Raw genomic sequence first — 22297 nt, 5'->3', positions numbered from 1 at the left:
GATCAGCGAGCAGTAGGCTAGCCTTGCTATCACGCACTGAGGTTATGACTGTGAAATGCCCAGACAACGAGCAGAGCCAAAGATCTGCGGATCTAATGTACAGAATCACCGAAACTCGGCGTAATGAAAATCAGCGGGAGCCAGACACTTTTGCAACTCGCCGTAACTGTACAATCCCAGCATCATGCCTGTGAACGGCGCCCCGACAGGAGGCGCTCGAGTCATGACGCTATTCGCAACCGCCCCAATCCACTGCGCCGGAGTTTCGACTCCCTCGCTGACCTCTTTGAAGCCGAACCGGTACCTGTCCCCGCATTCGATCAGGAAGATGAGATCGGAGGTGGGGCCCACCTCCCGGTCAATGACCTCGCCTTCCGCCGGGCGAAAGCGTACGATACGCTTTCCGTCGGGGGAGAGTCGGACGCCGATCGAGCTGTTGGTGAAGTAGTTCCAGTAGACTACCGTGCCGGCTTCGACGTGGACGGACGAGGGTTGGAACGATAGTCGGGTCTCCCAGGTGCAGTGACGGAATGATTGCTTCCTTAGAAAAAGAGTTGAGCACGCTGGTGAGGAGAGATTGTATGGGCCGCCGTGTAGACGCAGATGGTTCGGCCGCTCCGTAAGTGAATAGTCGGTTTTCACCGGTGTGTCTGTCTCGTCAGCAGGAGGTCACCATGATCGGAATGCAGCAGCGCGTACTCTTTCTATACCATCCCAGTTGTAGCTGGGGACTGGAAAAGTCATCCCTCCACGCCACGGGCGGCTCGTACTCGTAAAGCCCCGGCCCAGACTGGAGAGTAACCTTCCGCCCGCCATTTATGATCGGCCAATCATCCTTCCACTCCATAGGAACGAGGAATGTCTCCCGACCTGCCCGTCAGATATCATCAGCGACCCTCATACCCTCATCGATGATGCCACCACGGTGAATGCACACATACCAAAGACTGACTCCTCCCACTCTCCATCCTTCCACACCGGTCGGACCCCCAGAAACACTGCCCACCAGTTCCCCTCCGCATCCTCGACCAGATCCGCATGCCCGGTGTTCTGCACCTCGTCGTCCACCCCATTCCTCCAGAGGGGATTACACGGCCCAACCTCCCACGGTCCAAACGGGCTGACCTCGCTCCGACAAACCCACTCGCAGTGCCCGCTCTCGGTGCCCCCCTCGGCCGTGAAGAGATAGTAGTACTTGCCCCGCTTGAAGATATGCGAGCCCTCCGCCACACCGGAGGCCGATTCGCGGATCAGCCTGGGCTCAGAGGTGGAGTTGCCCGTCTCGAGGTCAACGGTTGCGATGTGGATTGCGAAGTCCTTAAGGGTGGCGCCGGGGGTGCGGACGAGCTTGCGGTATGTCGATGATAGGTACACCGTTCCGTCGTCGTCCCAGAAGAGCTGGTCTCTCAGTTTTAGTCTCGCGATGTTCAAAGGCTAGATTCCAGGGCTGGGCTTACATCCTGGTCGAACCCGACCTGATCGAAATACACGGGATCAGACCATGGGTCCGAGTCCCAGATGTTCTCTGTCTTGACGTAGAAGCCCCGCGGCCAGACACGGTCGTCCTCTTGCGGACGGTACCGCTCGAAACTGGCGGCGATGATGTAAAAGGTCCCCTTGTGGTAGCGCAGGGTTGTGGCCCAGATGCCGCCTCCTGGCTCGGGAGTGTGGATCTGCAGCTGGCTGGGTCTTGTCAAGGCATGTCCGATCAAGGACCAGCGGATTAGATCCGTGCTATGGTAGATTGGGGCACCGGGGAAGTACTCGAAGGATGAGGTGACGAGGAAGTAGTCATGATTGACGCGGATGATGGAGGGATCCGGGTTGAACCCGGGGATGATGGGATTGTTGTACATTCTACACTACTAGTGGCTGCTCTGAATAATCGTTCATCGAGCTGCCGGTGATGGTAGATATCTTAGGTATGGTATTGCGGGGGATTGTTATATAGCGGAGGTTGATAACTTGATGCTTTCTGGTGATTGGTGGAGAAATCAAGGGCAGAATCAGTCCGTGAGGAATTGTCTGTCGGATCGGGGCTAAATGCATTTACCCATATCCAAGTTGATTTAGCCGCCGATGCAGATTGCAGAAAGGTGGTATATTATGCTGGGTACTCCCTGGTGATCTGATAGGGCAAGGAGAGTTGCGTCCTCAGAATTGAGGCTTCACTTAACTCATGATCAGGCTGGTGTGTGCATGACCCTGGTAGCGCATGGAGCTACAATCGAGGGACCGAGAGCAAGTTCCCTGGGGAATTGGAAGAGTCCACAATATGAGAGGCCCAGCATAATTCCTGAACATAATGGGCCGTGGAGACTGGGCCTAGGTGAACCACGGAGCATCCTCGATACATGGTAGAGAACAGGGTGCTGTCAATAGTCGCGAGACAGGAGAGTCTCCCTCTATCTTATGGTCTTAGCTGTATAAATATAAGTATGTCGAGGGATTCAAGACGAGTGAAAAGGGGACGTCGTCGACTCCAGTGATTCCTGTTGCAGGATGGTTTCGTGGCATGTGATTGTGGATTCCCCGGATGGATCGCGATGGCACGAAAACAATCAGGTTCTCTGGACCAAATGGACAGCAGTTGACTAGAGACCATGTGAATCTGACTACTGACACGTGCTCCTAGAATATCTTGGACAGTTAAAATGAGGATGAGATGATCCGATACCAGGAGAATGGATGATGGATGATGGATGAAGGAAGAGAATTAGATACAAGCGGCACAATGCCAAGCCTCTTGTTGCCTGAAAGATCCGGCACAAGTTTCCTCGGAAGACACGTTCCGCCAGGAGCCAACTGGGAACTGGCACCACAACACAACACGGAAGATCAAGGATGATGACAATGATGATGATAAACAAGAATGAAGCATCTTCGGCTCGTCTAGTCTCGTCTCATCATCGCATTTTGGATGTTCATCTGCTCACCGATCACGATAATCGATGAATCTCAGAGGCTCCTCGGCATTGCCGATGAGGCTAGGAAATCCCTGCATACCGGCGCATGGCTGATCTTGCCCATCCTGGTCATTAGATCTGTTTTCGGCGCGTAGATGGCTTTCAGCTCCGATGGCTTTTCTTCTTGACCGAAACGAACTTATTATCTCCCCATTATCGCCCCTTCAAAGGTCACGGTATTCGGTCGGAACGCCCCGTCCATTCTGGCCCGACTGAAATCAGGCATTCAGGCCACCACGCTGCCTGAGCCGAGGTAGCTGCCCATTCGGGAAACGCCGTCCACAGGCCGAGGTGATTCACTCCCCCGTCATCCACTTCCCCGTGGAGAAAAGAAAGGCAGTTATAAGGGTCATTGTCCATTCGTTCATCCGCTGCCTCATTTGCTTAATCTCCTACTTACCTCCCCCAGATTATTCTGTACCTCCCATCTTCGCAATGCCTTCTCCTCCTCCCGAATGGGTCAAGGCGCTGACGCCTGCGAGCCCGCAGGGCACCGACCTGCTCAAGCAGGAGCGTGCCCAGTCCAATGTTGAAGTCGACAAGCTTGCAGAGTTCCTACATACGAAAGCCTTCCTGGAGAAGCAGCAGCGCTTTGTTGAGCTTCTCTCGTCCGAGAAGGTCTTCGACAAGTCCCAGATGCACTCCCAGGGTCGTTCTGAGCGGATCCAGCGGGCATTGGCCAAGGGTAAGCGACTGCAGCAGTTGAAGGAGAAATACAACTGGTCGACCGAGGATTTCCACTTTGCCAGTGAGATGATTGGAGAGCCTACTCCGTATGGTCTCCATGCGAGCATGTTCTTGGTACGTTAGCCTCTGCGCGATACGGCTGGACTGAGGCTGATGGTGTGGTGTTCCAGGTGACTCTCCGCGAACAATGTACCCCGGAACAGAAGAAGCTCTTCCTTGAACCCGCCGAAAAGTATCAGATCATCGGTTGCTACGCACAAACAGAGTTGGGCCACGGATCGAACGTGCGCGGTCTGGAGACCACCGCGACATGGAACCCCGAGGACAAGACCTTCACCATCCACTCGCCTTCCCTTACAGCCTCCAAGTGGTGGATCGGATCCCTCGGACGCACCGCCAACCATGCGGTGGTGATGGCGCAGTTGTTCATTGCTGGCAAGAACTACGGGCCTCACCCTTTCATCGTTCAGATTCGCGACCTCGAGACGCATCAGCCATTGGAGAATATCTACGTGGGGGACATTGGACCCAAGTTTGGTTACAAGTGAGAAATCCCCATCCCCCCCCCCTTCCTTCCCCGGTCATTTGGTCTCTCCTGACTTTTTGAAGCACCATGGACAATGGTTTCCTCCTCTTTAATAACGTCAAGATCCCTCACATCAATATGCTTGCCCGCTTCTCCCGCGTAGACAAGGAGACGAACAAGTACGTGCGCCCCGCGTCGCCATCCCTAGTATTTGGAACCATGACCTGGGTGCGCTCCAACATCGTTTTGCAGGCTGGTTCCGTGCTGGCCCGCGGTGTCACCATCGCCACTCGCTACTGCGCGGTCCGCCGACAGTTCCAGGACCGCGACGCCAAGGCGGACGCGGGCGAGACTCAGGTGCTCAACTACAAGATGGTGCAGATTCGTCTGCTGCCTCTGTTGGCGGCCATGTATGCCCTGCACTTTACCGGCCGGGGCATGATGCGTCTGTACCAAGAGAATCAGAACAAGCGCGCCGCCGCCGAGGCCGAACAGGACAAGCGCGGGGCGGCTCCCGAGGCCCTCCGTGCCGGGTCGGATCTGCTGGCCGATCTGCACGCCACTTCTTGTGGTCTAAAGGCACTGGCCAGTACCACCGCCGGAGAGGGGCTGGAGATCTGTCGTCGCGCCTGTGGTGGTCACGGATACAGCAGCTACAGCGGGATCGGACCCTATTATTCCGACTATCTTCCTACCCTGACCTGGGAGGGCGACAACTACATGCTCACCCAGCAGGTTGCCCGCTATGTAAGTTCTTGTGACCTGCGTGGACTGTCATCGATGCTAATGCTGGATTAGCTCCTCAAATCCGCTCGTGCAGTGCTTGCCGGCAAGGGAACCGGCAACGACACCAGCCAGATCCTCCAGGCATACCTTGCGCGTCGCGACAAGGGTGCCTCGTTCGACATTCTCGAGGTGGACAGCGATATTGTGGCCGCGTTCGCCTGGCGCACAGCCCACCTCACCTTCGAGGCTCTCAAACACCGAGATCTCGAGAAGCGGTCATGGAACAGCCTGCTGGTCGACTTTTGGCGTCTGTCCACGGCTCACTCGCAGTACCTGGTGGTCAAGAACTTTTACGAGGCGGTGTCGTCGCCGGATCTGGCCGCCAAGCTCGGCCCGGAGACGACCAAGATCATGCACGACCTGTTCCGCCTGTACGCTCTACACACGCTGGAGCGCGAGGCGGCCGAGTTCTTCTCGTCGGGCGCCGTCACCGTCCGGCAGATTACTCTCACCCGGACCAACGCGGTGATGAAGCTGCTGGACGAGATCCGACCTCACGCCGTCCGCCTGGTGGATGCCTGGAAGATCCCGGATTGGCAGCTGGACAGCAGTCTGGGCCGTTACGACGGTGATGTATACCCCGATCTGTTCAACCGGGCCAGCCAGAACCCGGTGAATGATCTGGTCTTTGATCCGTATCCGTGGAACGAGGCGGTGCTGAAGAACGCACCCAAGGCCAAGCTTTGATTTCATTCTGTATATATTCGCTGTATATGATAGACAGGGCCCCAGAGAATAGAAATGACTCGGTCCTCAGTCCTCAGGCTTGACGTATGTGAAGTACATTTGTATACGACCCGTCCGATGTCGGAGCCCTTGGACGACTACATCCCCCGCATATAAAATCAACCAACCGCACACCATATCATATCCATCCCATCGAGACAACATTTTTTCACATCTATTCACATCGTCAATTGAAAAAGAAAATAGAAAAAGGAACCCAAAATGGAGAAAAAAGAATCCGCAACCTACACTCACGGCCACCACCCCTCCGTCCTCCGCTCCCACACCTGGCGCACAGCCGCCAACTCGGCCGCCTACCTCCTCCCCCACCTGCGCCCAGACATGCACATCCTCGACGTCGGCTGCGGCCCCGGCACCATCACCGTCGATCTCGCCCGGCTGATCCCACAGGGCCACATCACCGGTGTGGAACTCTCCCCCTCCGTCCTCGAGCAAGCCCGCGCCCTCGCTGCCGACCAGGCCCTCACCAACGTCACCTTCCTCTCCGCGGACGCCAACGCCCTCCCCTTCGAGGAGGGAACCTTCGACCTGGTCCTCTGCCACCAGGTCCTGCAGCACGTGCGCGACCCAGTACATATCCTAGCGGAAATGCGCCGGGTCACGAAAGAAGGCGGCCTGGTTGCAGCGAGGGAATCGGATTATGCGGGGTTCGTGTGGTACCCGGCTTCCCCCGGGCTGGATGTCTGGCGGGAGACGTACCTGAAGGTGTGTAGGGCGAACGGCGGGGAGCCGAATGCGGGGCGGATGGTGCATGTCTGGGCGAAGCAGGCCGGGTTTGCGCGCGAGCAGATCAAGTGCAGTTCGAGTAATTGGTGTTATAGTACGCCCGAGGAAGTGGAGTGGTGGAGTGGGCTCTGGGCCGAGAGGACCGTGGCGTCGGAGTTTGGGAGGACGGCGAGGGAGAATGCGGGTGTTGAGGCCGTAGAGTTGGAGGGGATTGCGACGGCCTGGAGGGAGTGGGGTGCGCAGGAGGATGCGTGGTTTTCGGTCTTGTCGGGGGAGGTGCTTTGCGTTAAGGGGGGGAGGTGGTAGATAATACCTTCGTTTGCTCCTGCAAGAGACATTATATCATAGATGACTACGGTAATTAGGTCAAGGTGGTTCGAGTTGCTTTCCTTCTAACCAGACACATAAGACTGGACGTGGCGCATTGATAGATTCGATAAATAGATTCGATAGAACGAAGCGTACTACGGCAACAGATGAGCACTGGAACATGCGTGACACCCTTCGCAGTCACCATCACTAGATGAGGGCTGCCTAGAGCCTTCCATCGAATCTCGGCTAAGGACCGGACGGCAGCGAGGCGTCACGTTCCAGGTTGGTGTATCGGGTTTCCGCGTCGTTAAGCCGGAACGACATGAACATGATGATCCTTTCCCTCCAGCGTAGCTTCGAGCCCGCGATAGTACCGGGAGATGTGTTCGCTAATTGGCATAGGACACCTTCAAAGAGCTGACTGAGTCCAGTCACCCCTGACCACCTGCCATCTTCTGTCTGAGATATAGGCGTTTACCCCAGGCTGAACGCAACAGAGCCCTCGTTCGCCAATGTACCCTGTAAATGCGCCGAGAAGGCCCGACTAGAGGATGGCCAGGTAGCCGCGCAGATCAAACGTTCGGTTATACAACGAGGAGGCAGTTAGAAACAGACGTGCCATTGGCGGAACATCGTCACGGTCAACGCCCTCCTGTTGTCATCGCGTCTATTGGGTCTCCCATGTCTCAACGTAGCTTTGGGCGGGAACATGCAGGGCAAAGGAATGCAGAACAAGGACAAAGTCCCTAATGGACACGTACTAGATAGGAGGCTTTGGAGATCCGTACTGCCATCCGATGCCAACAGCGAATTGCATCCTATCACTCGCATGATCACTGGGAGGACCCAGTATGCGTCTCTGTGTTCGAGGTGGTCTAATCTGAACGAGCTTGCAACGGCCTTCGGCTGGAGGAGGTTGTATAGGGCGGTGGGTAGCTAGGCTAGGGTCGGAAGTTGTATGTATGTATGAAATCAGTCGACATCGGCACCCTGTTATTGAAGCTGTTGCTGTTAGGAGCCACATGTGGGAGCCTTCCAGCCGGGGCAACCGCCTGGTGAACTCGGGTCCGATGGCTTTGGCCGCCTGGCCTGTCACATATCCAGTGACCAAACCATCCGACCAGATTGGAGTCGAATCGCCTGACTACTTGCTGACTCGGTTGGCGCCAAGAGTGCTGTCATCTGCATACAAACGGATAGAGATTGCTTGATTTCGCTCTGTAGAACTGGAGAGCTGCCGCCCAGGTGACATGTCCCGTGTTCCGGGGCAACAGGCATGCATCAGCACGGGGGTATCTAATCTCAGACAACTCAGACGCATCAGTGTTATTGCAATTGAGTCTACATTTGCCACTTGCAGCTATGCCGGTGTTAAATCGCCTGTTCATCGTCCTCTGGAAACCTCCAGGAAGCTCTTATCCAAGCTGAATAGGAGACGATATCCGATATGGATACTATCTCAGAGTGGATCATGAGGCCATCGGTTTTAGCGGACAGTCTCTCGAGAAATTAATTTCAAGGGCATGTTTTGTGGCCTGAGTTGGGTTTTGATAAGACGAATCTCGTTCATCCTCGACTCGCCGTTGTACAGGTAGTAGACAAGCCCCATTACGTTTTAAAGACGTAAGTTGGTTTTTCTGCGCCTCGGTGACGATAGGAACTAGACAAGGTGAACAAGCGCCAGTCTTCAAATCTCAAGCACTTGTCAATGAGCTTGCAGTATGTGAAAGAACTGATCGTGTCTAAGCGGCACAGCATGGCTGGCTCATTGCTAGGGGATCTTTCTAATGCCCGATCATATTCCTCGAACGTGTCGACTAGTATGTTTTCAGTTGCATGCAGCCGTAGGAATTTCATGGATACTCGTACGTAGGTCGCGTAGTGCCATGTGTGTAACCCCATCTGGTAGCTTTTACCGGAGTTCAGGAAACGCCAGAAGCGGTCGACTGCGCCTCGACGGGATCATCAATCACTTCTTCGATCTGGAGAGGGATATCCTTGAGCGCGAGACCATCTCCGATTGCTTTTAGAAGTCCTCCCGCCTGAAGAATGGCGCTACCAGGATTATAAGTCGGTCCAGAGACTAGGGTCGGCATCATATTACCATTAATCAGGGAAAGGGAGAAGATCTCCTTGAATTGCTCTGGTGAGCACCTTCTCTTAGCAAGAAGCCGACTTATCTGGATTTTTGCCGACTTTGTGGCTATCAGCCATTCATCTGCGGATTCTACAATCCATGTCTGACAGTTCCGTTGCACTTTCTAGAGATTCTTTTTTGACCGGCGAGACCGCAGATTAGCTCCTACATTCTCACATGATTTTCCCTCGCTAGCTGGCTCACCAATATTAAGGGTCATCACGCGTATACTGGACATCTCAGACGTGATGAAAGCCTTCGAATGCCCTTGAGCGGACCGGTCCATTCGTCACTCATGTTGGGGTGCATGATGTAGATGCTGATCGGCCAATCGTTCAATCGACCGCGCCGTTCAGTACAGCGGAGCGTTCAGGTTCAGCTGTGGCTTTTCGTGGTCTGCCTGGGGACGCCACAAATTATCGGATATAGTCATTGATTGCGCGGTAGGTATGGAGGATTGATGACAGATACATATTCGTATCTTATGTCTGTCACTTGAGTATATACTGAATGTCCGAAACTCACCTGCAGCCATTCGCCCGTAGGGTTCGATTCGACTTCTCGCAGCCAAAGCGTTGTGGCAGGCTTTGATATGCTTCAGCTTCATCATTCTGTTCTTCAAGTAGGGAACGCCATAGATCCTTGAGGACAGCGGTCGAGATGTCTGTCGGCTCCTGCGTGTAGCCTGCATCTGGTTTCTTTGCCCAGTTATTCCAATAGTCAGGGAGAGGCACGAGGAATCTGTCCATCAGAGGCATATTAATTATAGGCTTTCTTGATGGCTATGCGCTCGGTCAGAAAGTCGTATGCAACTTTGGCGGACTTCAAGGGTCTATTCTTATCAGATATAAGAAATTCGAACCCGAATCTCTTCGACAGTCGCCCGAAATCCGCAACTTCATGCTTCGTGTGTGGGCTTAGAGTGGCTGCAATCTGCATAGGCGTTATTTTTAGAAGATTAGTATACTCTGATGGCGAATACGATCTTTTCTGGAAGCTATTGGAGACATGCATGCAACGACGCCTTCAGAATGCCTTCATCGGGCCGGTTCTGAGGCTCATAGCTGTCAACCCACTCAGCGGCTTCTGCGTGCAACGCCTCCCAACTCTCCCACGTGTCAGTATCAGTTGACATCATAGACAACCCAGCTTATGGCTGTCGAGTTGAACTCCACAGCTGAGTGCGAATACGATCAGAGGAGAGGTATAAATACAACGGAAAGTATACTGAGGAGATAAATCTAAATACAAAACGAGATGGGCGGATGGTGGAGAAGATGGAAGTGTCCGTTGGGTATTTATCCCTGACGGAGACCAGTGAATACCCCAATCATCAAAGAATCATTCAATTCATTGAGCAAGGATAATTGTCGTTTGCCTATTATCAAAATTATTCACAGACTCATTGAGTCATTATCTAAGACTCCCTATGGACATTGTCTATGATCATTCACTCAGCCGACCCCTCATTTATCATCAATCTCCTCCGCCTCCTTCAATGTCTGTTCCTTCGTCAGACGAGGATTGCGGATACAGAGCGAGAAGGCGATCAGGGGCACAGTCAGGCAGATACCCGTGATACACAACAATCTCTGCGCATGCTTGTAGGCCAAAATGACGGCGTCCCGGTCCGGCGTGCCGACGGGGTTTACTTGGGTGAAGGCGAAGGGATTGGCATAGACTTCTGCGGCCAGTGTCGCGTTGCCAAGCCGATTCTCCAGCTCGCCGGGCAGAACCTGAGTCCAGATGGCGCCGGAGATGGTGTTTCCGAGGGCGCTGCCGACGTTGTACGTTGCGAGGTAGATGCCGGTGATGACGGCAAGGTCTGTGGTGGTTAGCATTGCGAACGCTCCTGGGGGCGCCAGACTTACACTTATGCTTGGAGGCGACCTGAACGCTGGCTTGAGCGGGGTAAGGGAACAAACCACCAGCTGGACAAGTCAGTGGGCGGTTTCTCACATGAATGAGAGCTCACTTACCAAAACCAAGAAGGATCTGACCCCCGATGATTCCTGCATGATTGGTGCCGTCTGCGCCTCCGCGGAATCGGATGAGGATACCAAAGGCTGCCATGAAGACCAAGGTACCCGCGACAATAAATGGCTTGAGGCGTCTCACATAAATGACGATTGCTCCGAGAATGGTTCCTGTTATCACAGAGACGAAGCTACGCATGTCAGTCAGGCCTAATACTGGCTGACAGGGGGACAGACCTGTAAAGCGAGGTAATGCGTGTGGCGCTCATGACACTCTCATCGAAACTCACAATGAGAACGGTGTAGAGGTAATCGCCTTGCAGGGTCCAGGCTAGTCTATGTTAGCAACGGCCTGCAATGTGTTCCTTGGTATATATACCGGTATTGAGCATGACAGCAATTCCCAACGCACCCCAAATCGCTCGATCTTTCAACAGCTGGACCTAGTCAGTGGATTCCGCACACCAGGTAGGGAAAGACTCTACCTTGAAAGGAACCATCGGGTGTGGACACCACCGCTCCCATACTATGAAGGCTGGAACGCAGAGCACTCCAATGACAAGAGGAGCAATGACTTTGGCTGTCTTCCACTGCGTCACGGCGCCTCCGGCAATCGTGAACGGAACGAGGATCAAAGCCAGGATGGCAATCAGGAGCAGAATGCCAACCACATCCAGGTACCAGAACAGGTCGATGAAAAATTGGCCAACTCCCTGGTCCAAGAGGGAGAACTTATAGGCCTGGGGGTTGGCTCGGCGAGCCTTGAGGTGGCCCACGAAGAGGACAGCGAGCAATGGAATGGTGCAGACGGGGTAGATGATGGCGAACATTCCGATACCCCATTGCCACGAGGTCACTTTCAGGACGGCGGAGGTGACGTTACCGCTGATCCAGGTGTTAATCTGCCATTGTGAGCATTTTCCCACTGAAACAGGGATGGATATCGTACAAGGAACGGCAATGCGGGAATATACGAGAAGAGCAGCCGAGACCGTGTGGAGGTCACGTCGGCGATCAGAACCTCCACCAACAAGATAACTGAAGTATATCCAATCTTGAATTTCTCGGTGAGCGGCAGTTTTATCACTGGTTATCAAGGCGAAATACCTGGTAAAGCACAGCACCGGCACAGAACTCGTACAAGTGGTTGGCCGAGGCCTCGACGATCGTGCCCACAGTATAAAAAACAATCGACAACAGGATGAGCTCCACTCTCCCAAAGACATCTGCAATTTTAGCTGCGGTAGGCTGTTCCAATCAGCGGAGGAAGACACATGAAGCTCAAGGCAGAAGGGCTTGGATACCTGAGCAGCAGCGGCGATTACCGAACGTAAAACATTGACCGTCGCCAGCAGACTGTGTGACTGATATTCGGCAGTCGCCAGAGGCTAGGAACGTTAGATTGACAGGTATACAGGCTTCAAGATGCAAGTGTAAGACAAAATACCTGATAAGTATACCGAATTGTTCCATCCAAACCATAGACATAGGCGATAAGGAAGACACCGAAGAAGAAGATAATGCGATGGACCAAATTGAACTGCGATGAGATCACCTCGATCCGCCTCACACCGGGACTACCGTTGCCTCCAAATCGTTCAACGGGGAAGTCAGTCTGGACACGCGACTCAACGGCATCGGGGCCATTTTTCTCATGGGGGTCGTGCATCGCCATGTTCATTCGCAGATCGTCACTGGTATAGGGACACGAGAAATCGAAAAAGAACTGGTCAGGCGGGTCAAGGCCTGCCTTTAAGAACCCTGGTGCCAGGCAGAGGGCCGCCTGTTAGAGTTTAGCGAGCTCTGGTGCCAATGTCTTGGCGACTTTTAGTCGGCAATACTCATCTTATCTGATGAGAAAATCGCAGAAGGAACAAAAGTGAAGCTGACAGACGTCAAGAAATGGCCCAAGTTGGAGATTTCAAGAGAAAAGGACGTCGATAGTAGATGATGGATGGTCGTTGTGAGGCCGTCCGCATGCGGAAAGACCTGTCCAGCATGATTCTTGTCTGGTCGCCTCCAGCAACATCATGTTGCATCGGTCTGATCAGATAACCCAAAAGACGTGAAAAAAATCTCTCCATTAGTGGTGGGGTTCTCAATCAGATAATTCAAGGCGGATCAGATACTAAAAACTGAAAACTCAAACCGAAATTTTCCTTGTGGTTGGCCGAATGGCTTCTCACCCGGGGATGCGCCAAGCAATCAGTCACCAGCCCAAGACCCTTTAGCCCAGTCGCACTGTCACACAAAGGTCAGGTCACCAATTCAGGTTCATTTCCCCCATCCGAGTGGGATGCTGCTGAGTGGGATGCTGTGAAAGGGAAAAAGCAAAACTAACCATTTGACCTTGTCCGTACACTTGGGTATCTCGTATACATACATCTCTGGTGCCACAAACTGCCAAAACAAACCAAAAAAAAAGGAGAAAAGAAAAAAAAAAAAAAGAAAAAATAAATACCTCAAAATAAGTCAACACTGATGTCATGTGGAGACATGCTCCTTAGATCACGCTACATTGCCAAGATCGCACATTAACTATCCGACTCTGGACCAACGGAGGGACATTATCCTGGTGAGTGTCGCTTCACGAAGGCGCTCAAACTACATCTATGATCTGACCCGGATCCTCGATGACAGCGGCACCAAAAGAGGTCTGCAGAGCTGGAGGGGACGAGCTTTGGCAGGTTGGTCATTTTTTGGCCATCCAGATAGACCGCTGGTCAGCCCCAGAGTACGGGTTGGAAAGCGGACTACCAACAACCGCTCGAGAATCCTTAATTTCCGATACAGCACGGTAGGATAAAACACGAAACTGACGTAGCAGACTCTCAGAACAAAGACTCCAGTTGATAGGCTGATCCACTCGACCACGCTCTGGTGCACCGGTCAGGCTGCGTACTTGTCCTGCTTACCGGCGAAACAGCTGCAGTTCTTCTAGCGACCTGTGGAGGAACATGGAAATGACTCTAAAGACCAAGACAATCACGAGTTTAAGGGCGCTAATCATCTCGAAACAAAGTAGCATACGCGGACTGTAGTGCTTGCCACAATTCTGAATGTTTTGAAGTGATCACGAAGGAACTGTTTCTCTGCTTATGTGTTATCGGATCCGACTTCGCCCTTGCGGGCCATCACGTCCACCTGGGCCGTCCCATTGCTCCAGCCAACGCGAGCCTCGTCTTGGTGAAGGCGTCGAGGAAGCTGCGCTGAATCTTGATCTCTGCCTTGTCGTAGAATGGAGGATCCTGTCGACCAGGGATGCCTCAAAAGGTACTTGAGCTCGCCTCTTGCCTGTTTGTAGCCCTCCACATAATCCAGCAAGTGCAGAGAATACCACGGATGCCGGGACATAGGCATTCCTTGTACGAGTAGTAGTCATCATCGCGGAAGTGATTCTCAGGGTCCGTCGATTGACTAGTCTTCTCGGTTGGCCATCAGATCCTCATTTGGAAGGTCACCGTCAAATGATATATGAGCTGCAAGGCGTCAAATGTTCACAGAATCGTAGTTGTTTGAGTTTCAGATATTGGAGCCGCCATTCAGAAATCTTCGAATGCCAACAGTATCCTTTTACAACTGGGGATAGATGTATCCAAGGTCAAGGCGGTTGAAACAAGGATGCTTTGTGTTCAACATCAGCCAGGTGAAGCTACAGCCAAGGCTTTTTGACTTATGATTTCACCAAAGCAGTGCGCGAACATGTGGCGACACTGACTCGCTTTCATTGCTCTATTTGGTGGCCAGCCACGCTGACAGCGAGAACTTCAGAAAAGTCTTCTTGTACACCGCGCTGGTCTCCATGAAGCTCTCCTGGTTACTGTGCTGGCGCCAGGTTCTGGCAGTCCCGCTAATAAGCAGGCCTCTAGCAAAGTCGCTGATATCGATCCCGACCATGCCAGGCGGTACTAGAAAATCCCGATTGACAACCCAGCGGCAACGTCCGTCATCTTCCCAATATCTGTCACGATTGCAAAGGAGAGGCGGGGGCCGAGTATCCGGTCTTCAACCCGCATGCAGCAGAATCCAAGGTAACCCATCAGGGTGACGCAAGTGTGCAAGACAACCAAAGCTTACCTGACTGATGCAGTGGGCTGGGATCTCTGCGAAGCCTGCGGCATATCATTGCGCGCTAAAGTGGAAGAGGACGAGGGTGCCCCGGATTTATCATCAGCCATGCGTCTGGAGTAAGACTCGTTAATGTAGAAGTTTGACAGGGCTATATCTTGTGGCTTTGAGCGCGCCATCCCGAGAATAGTATGTATATGCCAGTCGCTCGTTCCGGTTCAACAAGAGCATGTGGCATCCTGAAGCCAATTCATACTGGCTAGTAAGTCATGATCATATAAGCCGCTAGTGCTTCAGCTCAGCTCTAGATTATGCAAAATGCCCTATCTATTCCCGTACGAGCCGTGAGCGTGTACATTAACGGCGGGGCTCATATTGAAGGCCACTATGATCTGAGATTCGGATCCCACCAATCTTTTCAGCGTCAAACGCCCTAGAATCTAGCTGCAGCGACGTGTCCTGCTAGCCTGGTAAAGTACACGACCCTGTCCAAAAGTACCATATTGGAAACAGCTCCCCGCATGTTTTGGGACACATTTCATAGCTCACGAAGCACCCCCTGTCATTCTCAGGTGGGGTCAGGCAATGCAACGAGCTAATGTCACAGGAACAGACTTGACTTTCCCAACGCATGCCAAGAACGACCATAATATCGGTGATTACTCCGACGTCAAAAGCCAGCTAAAAGACGCCTTTATAATCGTTCTGTCAATATTTGACAGCTGATGACACAGACAAGCCGCATCAGTTCCTGACATTCTGGTGTTTAATCGTCGCGGCACTTCTGTGATTTGGTGGAAATCACTAACAATTGCGAGATGTGCGAGATGTGCCTTGCCCACGGCTGATTATGTCAGAAAACGCTGTCCTCCGTGGCATCAGTCCAGGATAAAATCAGGTACGTTGCCCCATCTGGAAAGGCATGTGTCAACCGTATGAGGCTGTAGCCTTCGGTCGCATTAGAGGCGCACGGCCCAGATATCCGCCGCAGTCATCTCATTGGGATAGATGAAAGAGGAGCTTGATATATTCGTTGCCCGTAGATAGAGGGTAGTCCATCCCTGATTCAAAGCTCAGTAGCCATCCACGAGCCTCTAGTCGGCGTCACAGGGACGGTGCCGGCACCAAGCGCCCTTGCATGTAGTACTCCGTACATTGGTTATAATAACAGACTTGATTATATATCAACACCCTGGCTGAAGAGGGATGAATAATCCAATAGAACCTGGGTGACTGGGGTAGAAGTAGAAAGAAAATGGAAGAGAGGAGGGAACAGGCGATGATGACACCAGATGGCTGCCTGTCAAGAGGGCCGATATATAACACGGAATACCTAATCGGGCGGGCTGCCGGGAATCGACCTCCGCCATCAGCTGCACATCTCCAGAAGCGCAACGCTATTGTTTCTCTCCCACACCCTCATCTTCCTCGTCAAATCATCCATTGCGTTTCTCTTCTCCTTGCGAGCTACCTTGATAGTCACCTCCTATAACCGTCCTCCTGCTTTCTTCTTCCTTCTTTTTGTTCCCCTCTCTTACCCTCCTTTGTGTCGCCCCTCTCATCATCCTCCGTGTGTCCCTGTATGAACACCTAGTTTAGATTTTTTTTTATTACTCTCTTCCGCTACACTACCTGACGTTCTCGCCTTGTACATTGTCCTTCATCATAGAGACGACCTGAAGAACTAAGCCGCATCCTTATCTGGCTGGACTCGCGATCAAGCCAAGAAGCTTTCCCCGCACCGCACGCCTTCTATCACAATGTGAGTCGGTCGGGCTGAATCCGGACTCCGGCGTGCCTTGCATCCTCTGTTACTGACAACTCTCTTTTACTCTCAGGCGCATAACTGTCAGCGTTATTCGACCGGACCAGGCCGACTCTGACATCATTTCCCTTGAAGTCGGCGGGGATATGACGGTCGAGCTTCTCAAAGCTATCGTTGAGAGCGAAACTTCCATACCCACAAATAATCAGCGCCTTGTATATAATAATCAACTACTTGGAAATGATGCGCAGACTTTGGAACAGATTGGTATTGGGGAAGGCGACATGCTAGGCGTTCATGTTACAATGCGGAGCCCTCAGGCACCTGCTCGCAGCATCGGAGGAGGCCCCAGTGCAGCGGCTCAGCAAAACCTTCAGCGGCGGCAACCGATGACCCCCGACCCCGAGACAATCCGGCTACATATCCTGGGTGACCCTCGCGTGCGAGAGGCTGTCCGACGGCAGAACCCCGAGCTGGCAGATGCTGCCACCGACGCGCAGCGCTTCCGTGATGTCTTGATGGCGCAGCAACGCCGGGAAGCTCAAATGGAAGCAGAAAAGGAGGCGCGCATTGCCATGCTGAATGCAGATCCTTTCAATCCGGAGAATCAGAGGGAGATCGAGGAGATCATTCGACAGAATGCAGTGACCGAAAATCTTCACACTGCCATGGAGCATCATCCCGAATGTAAGTGGCAGCGGATCTGAGGGTTGCCACCAAAGACTAACAAGCGCGCAGCATTTGGTCGCGTGACCATGCTGTACATCCCTGTTGAGGTCAACGGCCACAAGGTCAATGCGTTTGTCGACTCCGGAGCGCAAGTCACGATCATGTCTCCCGAGTGCGCGACCGCGTGCAACATAATGCGACTGGTGGACCGACGGTATGGGGGAATTGCAAAGGGTGTAGGAACAGCGACCATTCTGGGACGGGTACACTCCGCGCAGATCAAGATTGGAAGCATGTTTTTACCCTGCTCCTTCACGGTGATGGAAGGGAAGCACATCGATCTCCTCCTTGGGTTGGATATGTTGAAGCGACATCAGGCTTGCATTGACCTGAAGAAGGGTGCCCTGGTCATTCAGGATGAAGCCGTGCCGTTCCTTGGCGAGGCCGATATCCCCAAGGAGCTGCAGGAGGGTTTCGAAGACGAACCCATCGTCAAGGGTGCCGATGGCGCCGAAGTCGGCGCTCGAACGGGTGCAGTCACACACCAGGCCAGCGGATCCGGGACATCAGCGGCTGCTCCGTCATCGTCGACACCTAGGACCAACATCCGCCCTGCGCCGTCCTCCCGTTGGCCGCAGGACTCGATTGCGAAAATCACCGAGCTCGGATTCACTCGGGAGGAGGCCGTCCGAGCATTGGATGCAGCCAATGGGGATCTCGATGGAGCGATTGGTTTTTTGATTTGACATGTGATATCACCCGCCGGCCACTTTGGACACGACATACTTGCATCTATACCGGGATCATCCGACTAGACCGTTATCTTTAGCAATCGCAGAACGGAGCCTCCATATTCAGGCCGGCCTTTGGTCGTCTAGACCCCCGCAATCATTTTTGAGAGGTCTATGCCTTGCTTGCCTGAGAACACCTACCTACCTTGGTCGTGTTCTAGACTCTGACAATCGATCGATAAGATGTCGTGTCATGCTGTGCAGCTTGTAAGATAGAGGTCAGGAATGTTGCTGTAGTGAATACACATCTTATCCGCGAACGCATTCTGTAGCTGTCTGACACATTCTGTCAATCATCATCTCGCAGAGCCAGTATTTCCAGCGAGTTTCATAAACAACCGCACCAAACATTGCAACTAGCTTCATAGGGTATCTCAAACGGTACAAATCATAAACAATCCTCTATGCAGCACACCATCCAAAGTCTACGCAAGTTTCCTCTTCCCCAGCAACCTCCCCCTGAGTCTAAAGACCATATCCAGCGCCATAAACGCCCCTAGACACACCCGTCAGCGCCCATCCAAAATCCCAAAAACACAAGCAAAGTAAGATAGGATACCAACCTAACGCAACATAAGGCCCATAAAGCATTGTGATACTCCTCTTCTGCGCAACCGTCCGATCCTCCCAACTCCACACTTGCACCAAACACGCCAAACTCGTCACGAACGCTTGCACGCCGAACGCCAGCAGATGCACCGGGACCATAGCGTTGTCGCGGATCAAAGCGGGAATGGCCCAGAGACTCAGCGGGGTGTGGTAGAAGAGCTCCATTGCGATGAACGCGGTGAACCAGGGGGGAGGGGGCTCGGCGAAGAACTTGTCGTTGTAGGAGGAGACGTAGAAGGCGCGGATTTGGTGCGCGAGGTCTGTTTGGAGGGCGGTCGGAAGGAGGGGAACGGCGTCGACCACTGCTTTGCAATTAGCTATATTTCTATATTGTATTCGACTGTGGCTGCACTTACTGAAGATGGTTGGGATGTGGATGACGAAGAAGATGAGGTAGACCAGGTCGCGCTTCCGGCTCCAGATTGAGGGGGAGGGTGTTGGTGACGGCATTGTGATATTGGTGATCCGATTCTATCGCTTCACTTGGGGTAAGGATATGGTGGAGTAGCTGAGCGACAGTTTGATCGTTGGAGCTCCACGATAAGTTCGCGCCTCCAGAGAGACCGAGAGGCAGAACAGACACGAAATCACACGCGGTCAGGTGACCACCTCAGAAAAAGCAAGTTGCTCACCCGAGTCCCAAAGGACCGGAATGGAATATTCTAGAGGCATTCTTTTTTTGATAGGGGTGATAGCTAAGGTGATAATTGCTTTTTCGACTACACGCTCTCAGACTCCAGAGTAAACACTAAAGCAGAGGTTAAGCTTGGCTACGTGGATCGGGGGGACTATGGTACGGATACAACACTGCACTACACAGTCGGGTAGACTAATAGTATGCGGACTTGCTCCGTCATCCATGGTTCGCGAAGAGATCGCTGTTTTTGCTTTTTCTGTTTTTTGGTCCTCTATATCAACGTCGGTCTATTTTTTGTCTTCCTTCAACAATTGGGGTCGTCAGGCTCCAAACTGCGATCCGCTGCGATCAGCACTTGTCTGATGATCCTTTCACCCTGGCCGTTTGACCGAGCGAAGGAGGGCCCTCACCGCAAGTCTGAGACTTTAGCATTTGTCATCGAAGGAGAAGAGCCATCTCGTTTTGTCAGAGCTGGACTGACGATGGACGGCATATGGTGACGGTCGTTCGGCAGACCTTGTCCCTCTTCCACTACTGCTCATCCGCTCTCTTCAGCCACTACGCAATTGATACGTACAGTCCCCCTTCCTGTGACTCTCTGTCTGTATGCATTGAGCGATCAAGCATATGATCGAGGAAATTTCCGCGACGTGATTACTTTACTAGCCTCCTACCTTTGTCCATGTTCCATATTTTATGATTTGGACTGGCCGATCCTGGTCGAAATATTCATCGCGCATGGGGCTATCTACGTAGAACCAAAGTTACGGACATTGCAGGTTAGGTTAGCACGCCGTTAGCGTCAGCCCACGCCCTTCCTGCCTTTAATCTATCGCACACTAGCCGACTAGTCCGTCGTCGCCAGGGGACCTTGAAGTTGAAACGTGAGACGGTGTTTGTCCCCCCAGATGTTTGGGGCGAAAAACTTTGGGCGTCGGGATTCGATAATCCACAGCCCAAACACTTTCTTTGCCTGTAGGTAGGTAAAAAAAAAGAGGGTGCAATATACGAAGACACGCGACTTGGTAATAATTTACGAAAATAAAACGAATCCTTCTCGTGGAACTTGGGCCACACCGGCCCGGCTGGCGTCACCATTGCCATCCATTGACCATATCCGGATATCGCGTCGTCAGAGCAAATGCCACAGAGCCTACGAAGTATCATCCAGGGGTTAGTCTACAGGTTGGAAGGTCGAAGCTGAGGCCATGTCGTCGACTCGTCACGCCATGTGCGATCCTTGGGAGCCCGAGACTCGATCTATTCGATCTCATCCATAACATCACTAACGTAGCATGACTTCAGGCAATCCGGCAGAAGGACAGAGTACGGAGCACAAATGAGTGAATTACCTTGCCGGTCTTGTCTTGTTGGCAACCGGGTGCGGGTGTTCTGATGCAGACTGCAGACTGCAGACTGCAGGATGCTTCATGCTTCTCCTACAGGCTACGTCTCCCGATAGGAACATTATTATCATCGCTCGTATCTTGTGGTCTATCTCATGGGGACCAAAAACCCACTTAGACTCGTAAGGCGTTGTATCCAAAAGTCCGACACGAAATGCCATGTGGGGAACCATGATAAACCATGGGCGTTGAACCGCGTTCCCGAAAAGAAACAGAAGGGGCGTCAAAGTCTTGGCTTGGAACAAGCGCAGGTGGAACTAAGTACTTCATAGGTACGGATTGGAGTAGGTTGGAATACTTGGAATATTCCACGCTGTCATGTTCTGGGTGCATCGATGATATTTTACCAAAGGCAGACAAGGTCCGTTACGCCGCCCGTTCAAACCTGGGAGTGCGGCGGCGCTGGGGAACCCCGAAAGCGAGAGTGTTCCATCCAGCGCCCAAGTTCTGGTTCACCTGATCTGGATCTCAGAATGGAGATGGTGGTCGGGGAAGATGGGATAGCTTCCCAATCCTGGTCTCCTCCGTCTCTCGTCTGAGAGTGAGATTGACGGAGAGCAACGACAAGGCCCGAGGAACATGCATGCCTGAGGTAGCTAGGCTAGGTTCGGCTGAGGCCACGGCGATGCAGCCCAATACCATGCCACAAAAATTAACCAAATCAGCCAATTCGCATTAGTTCAGCCGAATAGTGAGCGATCGGCATGAGTTTACCCAGGGGTTCTCTGTCTTCCAAAGAAGATTGATAAACACTCTAAAAGAGTCATGCAAGCGAGTCCGCTGCATCACATCGAGACATCTTGCCTTATCAACAGTAGCAATAAAAACCCACCATTCACGATCTTCAGTCAAATCGCTATGGAAATGATCTAGTCTGCGGACTAGATTCACAGTAGTAGACTAGACTAGTTAGGAGAGGAACATCAGCCGGAGTACTGCTGTGTATCTATCTCCTGTGCGATATCCTCGGTCATCCGTGGTCAACCCCTAGCCTAGGTTCTACCTAGCAAGTGATGCAAGGAGGATGTAAGATAGCTGAGCTCTGCCACCAAGGTGCTGCAGCTACTAAGTACGACTACCGAAGTTGACAGGTCCGTCCGTTCCTTGGTTGGTTTCGTCCTCCGTACTTTGTATACTGCGACATGCTCCACTCGGCTCTATCAACTGCCTTATCACTGATGGGATCTCTGCGTATGAGCAGATTAAGCGGTGAAACGATAGAAACGAGCAGACTGTCCCCATCGAGTAGTACCGCTCTCTCCAAGCGTACGGCCTACAAGTCGAGATGGAACAGAGCCAGTTCCCCGGAACACGTCGGGAGGAGGGAATGTTTACTGGAGATGGTTAGTTAGGAGGGGAATCTACCGTAGAACATACCCGTTATTAGTATTCCACGATACTCAGACTAGGTTTAGGGCCGAGGAGCTAGTTTCCTGCTAATTACAGAGGGTTTAATAAGATAATATCAATTAGTACTATAACATCCTTG

At 52.6% G+C, this 22297-nt stretch overlaps 8 protein-coding genes across 8 annotated transcripts; 5 read left to right on the top strand and 3 right to left on the bottom strand.

Annotated features, from left to right (window-relative positions):
• Positions 1-105: 105 nt before the first annotated feature.
• AFUA_7G06110 (glycoside hydrolase family 43 protein) lies at positions 106-2682 on the bottom strand (the record flags this gene model as incomplete). Its single annotated transcript, XM_743806.2, has 4 exons — positions 1458-2682; positions 942-1398; positions 700-870; positions 106-650 (listed from the first exon to the last, which is right to left on the bottom strand). Exons 1-4 carry the CDS (start codon positions 1854-1856, stop codon positions 106-108), a joined length of 1572 nt encoding a protein of 523 aa, XP_748899.1. The 5' UTR covers positions 1857-2682.
• Positions 2683-3401: 719 nt separating this feature from the next.
• On the top strand, positions 3402-4201 carry AFUA_7G06100 (acyl-CoA dehydrogenasea family protein; the record flags this gene model as incomplete). Its single annotated transcript, XM_743807.1, has 2 exons — positions 3402-3767; positions 3824-4201. The coding sequence occupies 2 exons, from the start codon at positions 3402-3404 to the stop codon at positions 4199-4201; spliced, it is 744 nt and encodes a 247-aa protein (XP_748900.1).
• A 65-nt stretch (positions 4202-4266) lies between these two features.
• On the top strand, positions 4267-5652 carry pox1 (putative fatty-acyl coenzyme A oxidase (Pox1); the record flags this gene model as incomplete). Its single annotated transcript, XM_743808.1, has 2 exons — positions 4267-4926; positions 4978-5652. 2 exons carry the CDS (start codon positions 4267-4269, stop codon positions 5650-5652), a joined length of 1335 nt encoding a protein of 444 aa, XP_748901.1.
• Positions 5653-5913: 261 nt separating this feature from the next.
• On the top strand, positions 5914-6744 carry AFUA_7G06080 (class I SAM-dependent methyltransferase; the record flags this gene model as incomplete). Its single annotated transcript, XM_743809.1, has 1 exon — positions 5914-6744. One exon carries the CDS (start codon positions 5914-5916, stop codon positions 6742-6744), a length of 831 nt encoding a protein of 276 aa, XP_748902.1.
• A 1714-nt stretch (positions 6745-8458) lies between these two features.
• AFUA_7G06070 (uncharacterized protein) lies at positions 8459-8780 on the top strand (the record flags this gene model as incomplete). The annotated part of the gene is made up of 2 exons (XM_743810.1): positions 8459-8570; positions 8677-8780. 2 exons carry the CDS (start codon positions 8459-8461, stop codon positions 8778-8780), a joined length of 216 nt encoding a protein of 71 aa, XP_748903.1.
• Positions 8781-10147: 1367 nt separating this feature from the next.
• sit1 (putative siderochrome-iron transporter Sit1) lies at positions 10148-13268 on the bottom strand. Its single transcript, XM_743811.2, has 11 exons — positions 13205-13268; positions 12311-13104; positions 12168-12251; positions 11971-12111; positions 11813-11917; positions 11349-11765; positions 11243-11300; positions 11101-11194; positions 10867-11054; positions 10759-10818; positions 10148-10712 (listed from the first exon to the last, which is right to left on the bottom strand). The coding sequence occupies exons 2-11, from the start codon at positions 12542-12544 to the stop codon at positions 10354-10356; spliced, it is 1740 nt and encodes a 579-aa protein (XP_748904.2). The 5' UTR covers positions 12545-13104; positions 13205-13268; the 3' UTR covers positions 10148-10353.
• Positions 13269-13282: 14 nt separating this feature from the next.
• On the top strand, positions 13283-18111 carry ddiA (putative DNA damage-inducible v-SNARE binding protein Ddi1; the record flags this gene model as incomplete). The annotated part of the gene is made up of 3 exons (XM_743812.2): positions 13283-16693; positions 16770-17383; positions 17435-18111. Coding segments are annotated over exons 1-3 (1293 nt in total). The 5' UTR covers positions 13283-16691.
• A 470-nt stretch (positions 18112-18581) lies between these two features.
• Positions 18582-22212, bottom strand: AFUA_7G06040 (EXPERA domain-containing protein; the record flags this gene model as incomplete). Its single annotated transcript, XM_077805209.1, has 3 exons — positions 19122-22212; positions 18720-19067; positions 18582-18652 (listed from the first exon to the last, which is right to left on the bottom strand). Exons 1-3 carry the CDS (start codon positions 19213-19215, stop codon positions 18582-18584), a joined length of 513 nt encoding a protein of 170 aa, XP_077661337.1. The 5' UTR covers positions 19216-22212.
• Between the last annotated feature and the right edge of the window lie 85 nt (positions 22213-22297).

The sequence above is a fragment of the Aspergillus fumigatus genome, chromosome 7 (assembly GCF_000002655.1).
Source record: "Aspergillus fumigatus Af293 chromosome 7, whole genome shotgun sequence".
NCBI lineage: Eukaryota > Fungi > Ascomycota > Eurotiomycetes > Eurotiales > Aspergillaceae > Aspergillus > Aspergillus fumigatus.
This window is presented reverse-complemented; position numbering and strand designations above follow the sequence as displayed.

Excerpts from the sequence above, each read along its gene's own strand:
- sit1 (XM_743811.2), bottom strand. The coding sequence starts at position 12,544 with ATGAACATGGCGATGCACGACCCCCATGAGAAAAATGGCCCCGATGCC. Across the intron at positions 11,918-11,970 it reads CCGGTGCTGTGCTTTACCAG|ATTGGATATACTTCAGTTAT; the intron begins GTATTTCGCCTT and ends GAGAAATTCAAG. Across the intron at positions 10,819-10,866 it reads TCAGATCCTTCTTGGTTTTG|CTGGTGGTTTGTTCCCTTAC; the intron begins GTAAGTGAGCTC and ends TGACTTGTCCAG.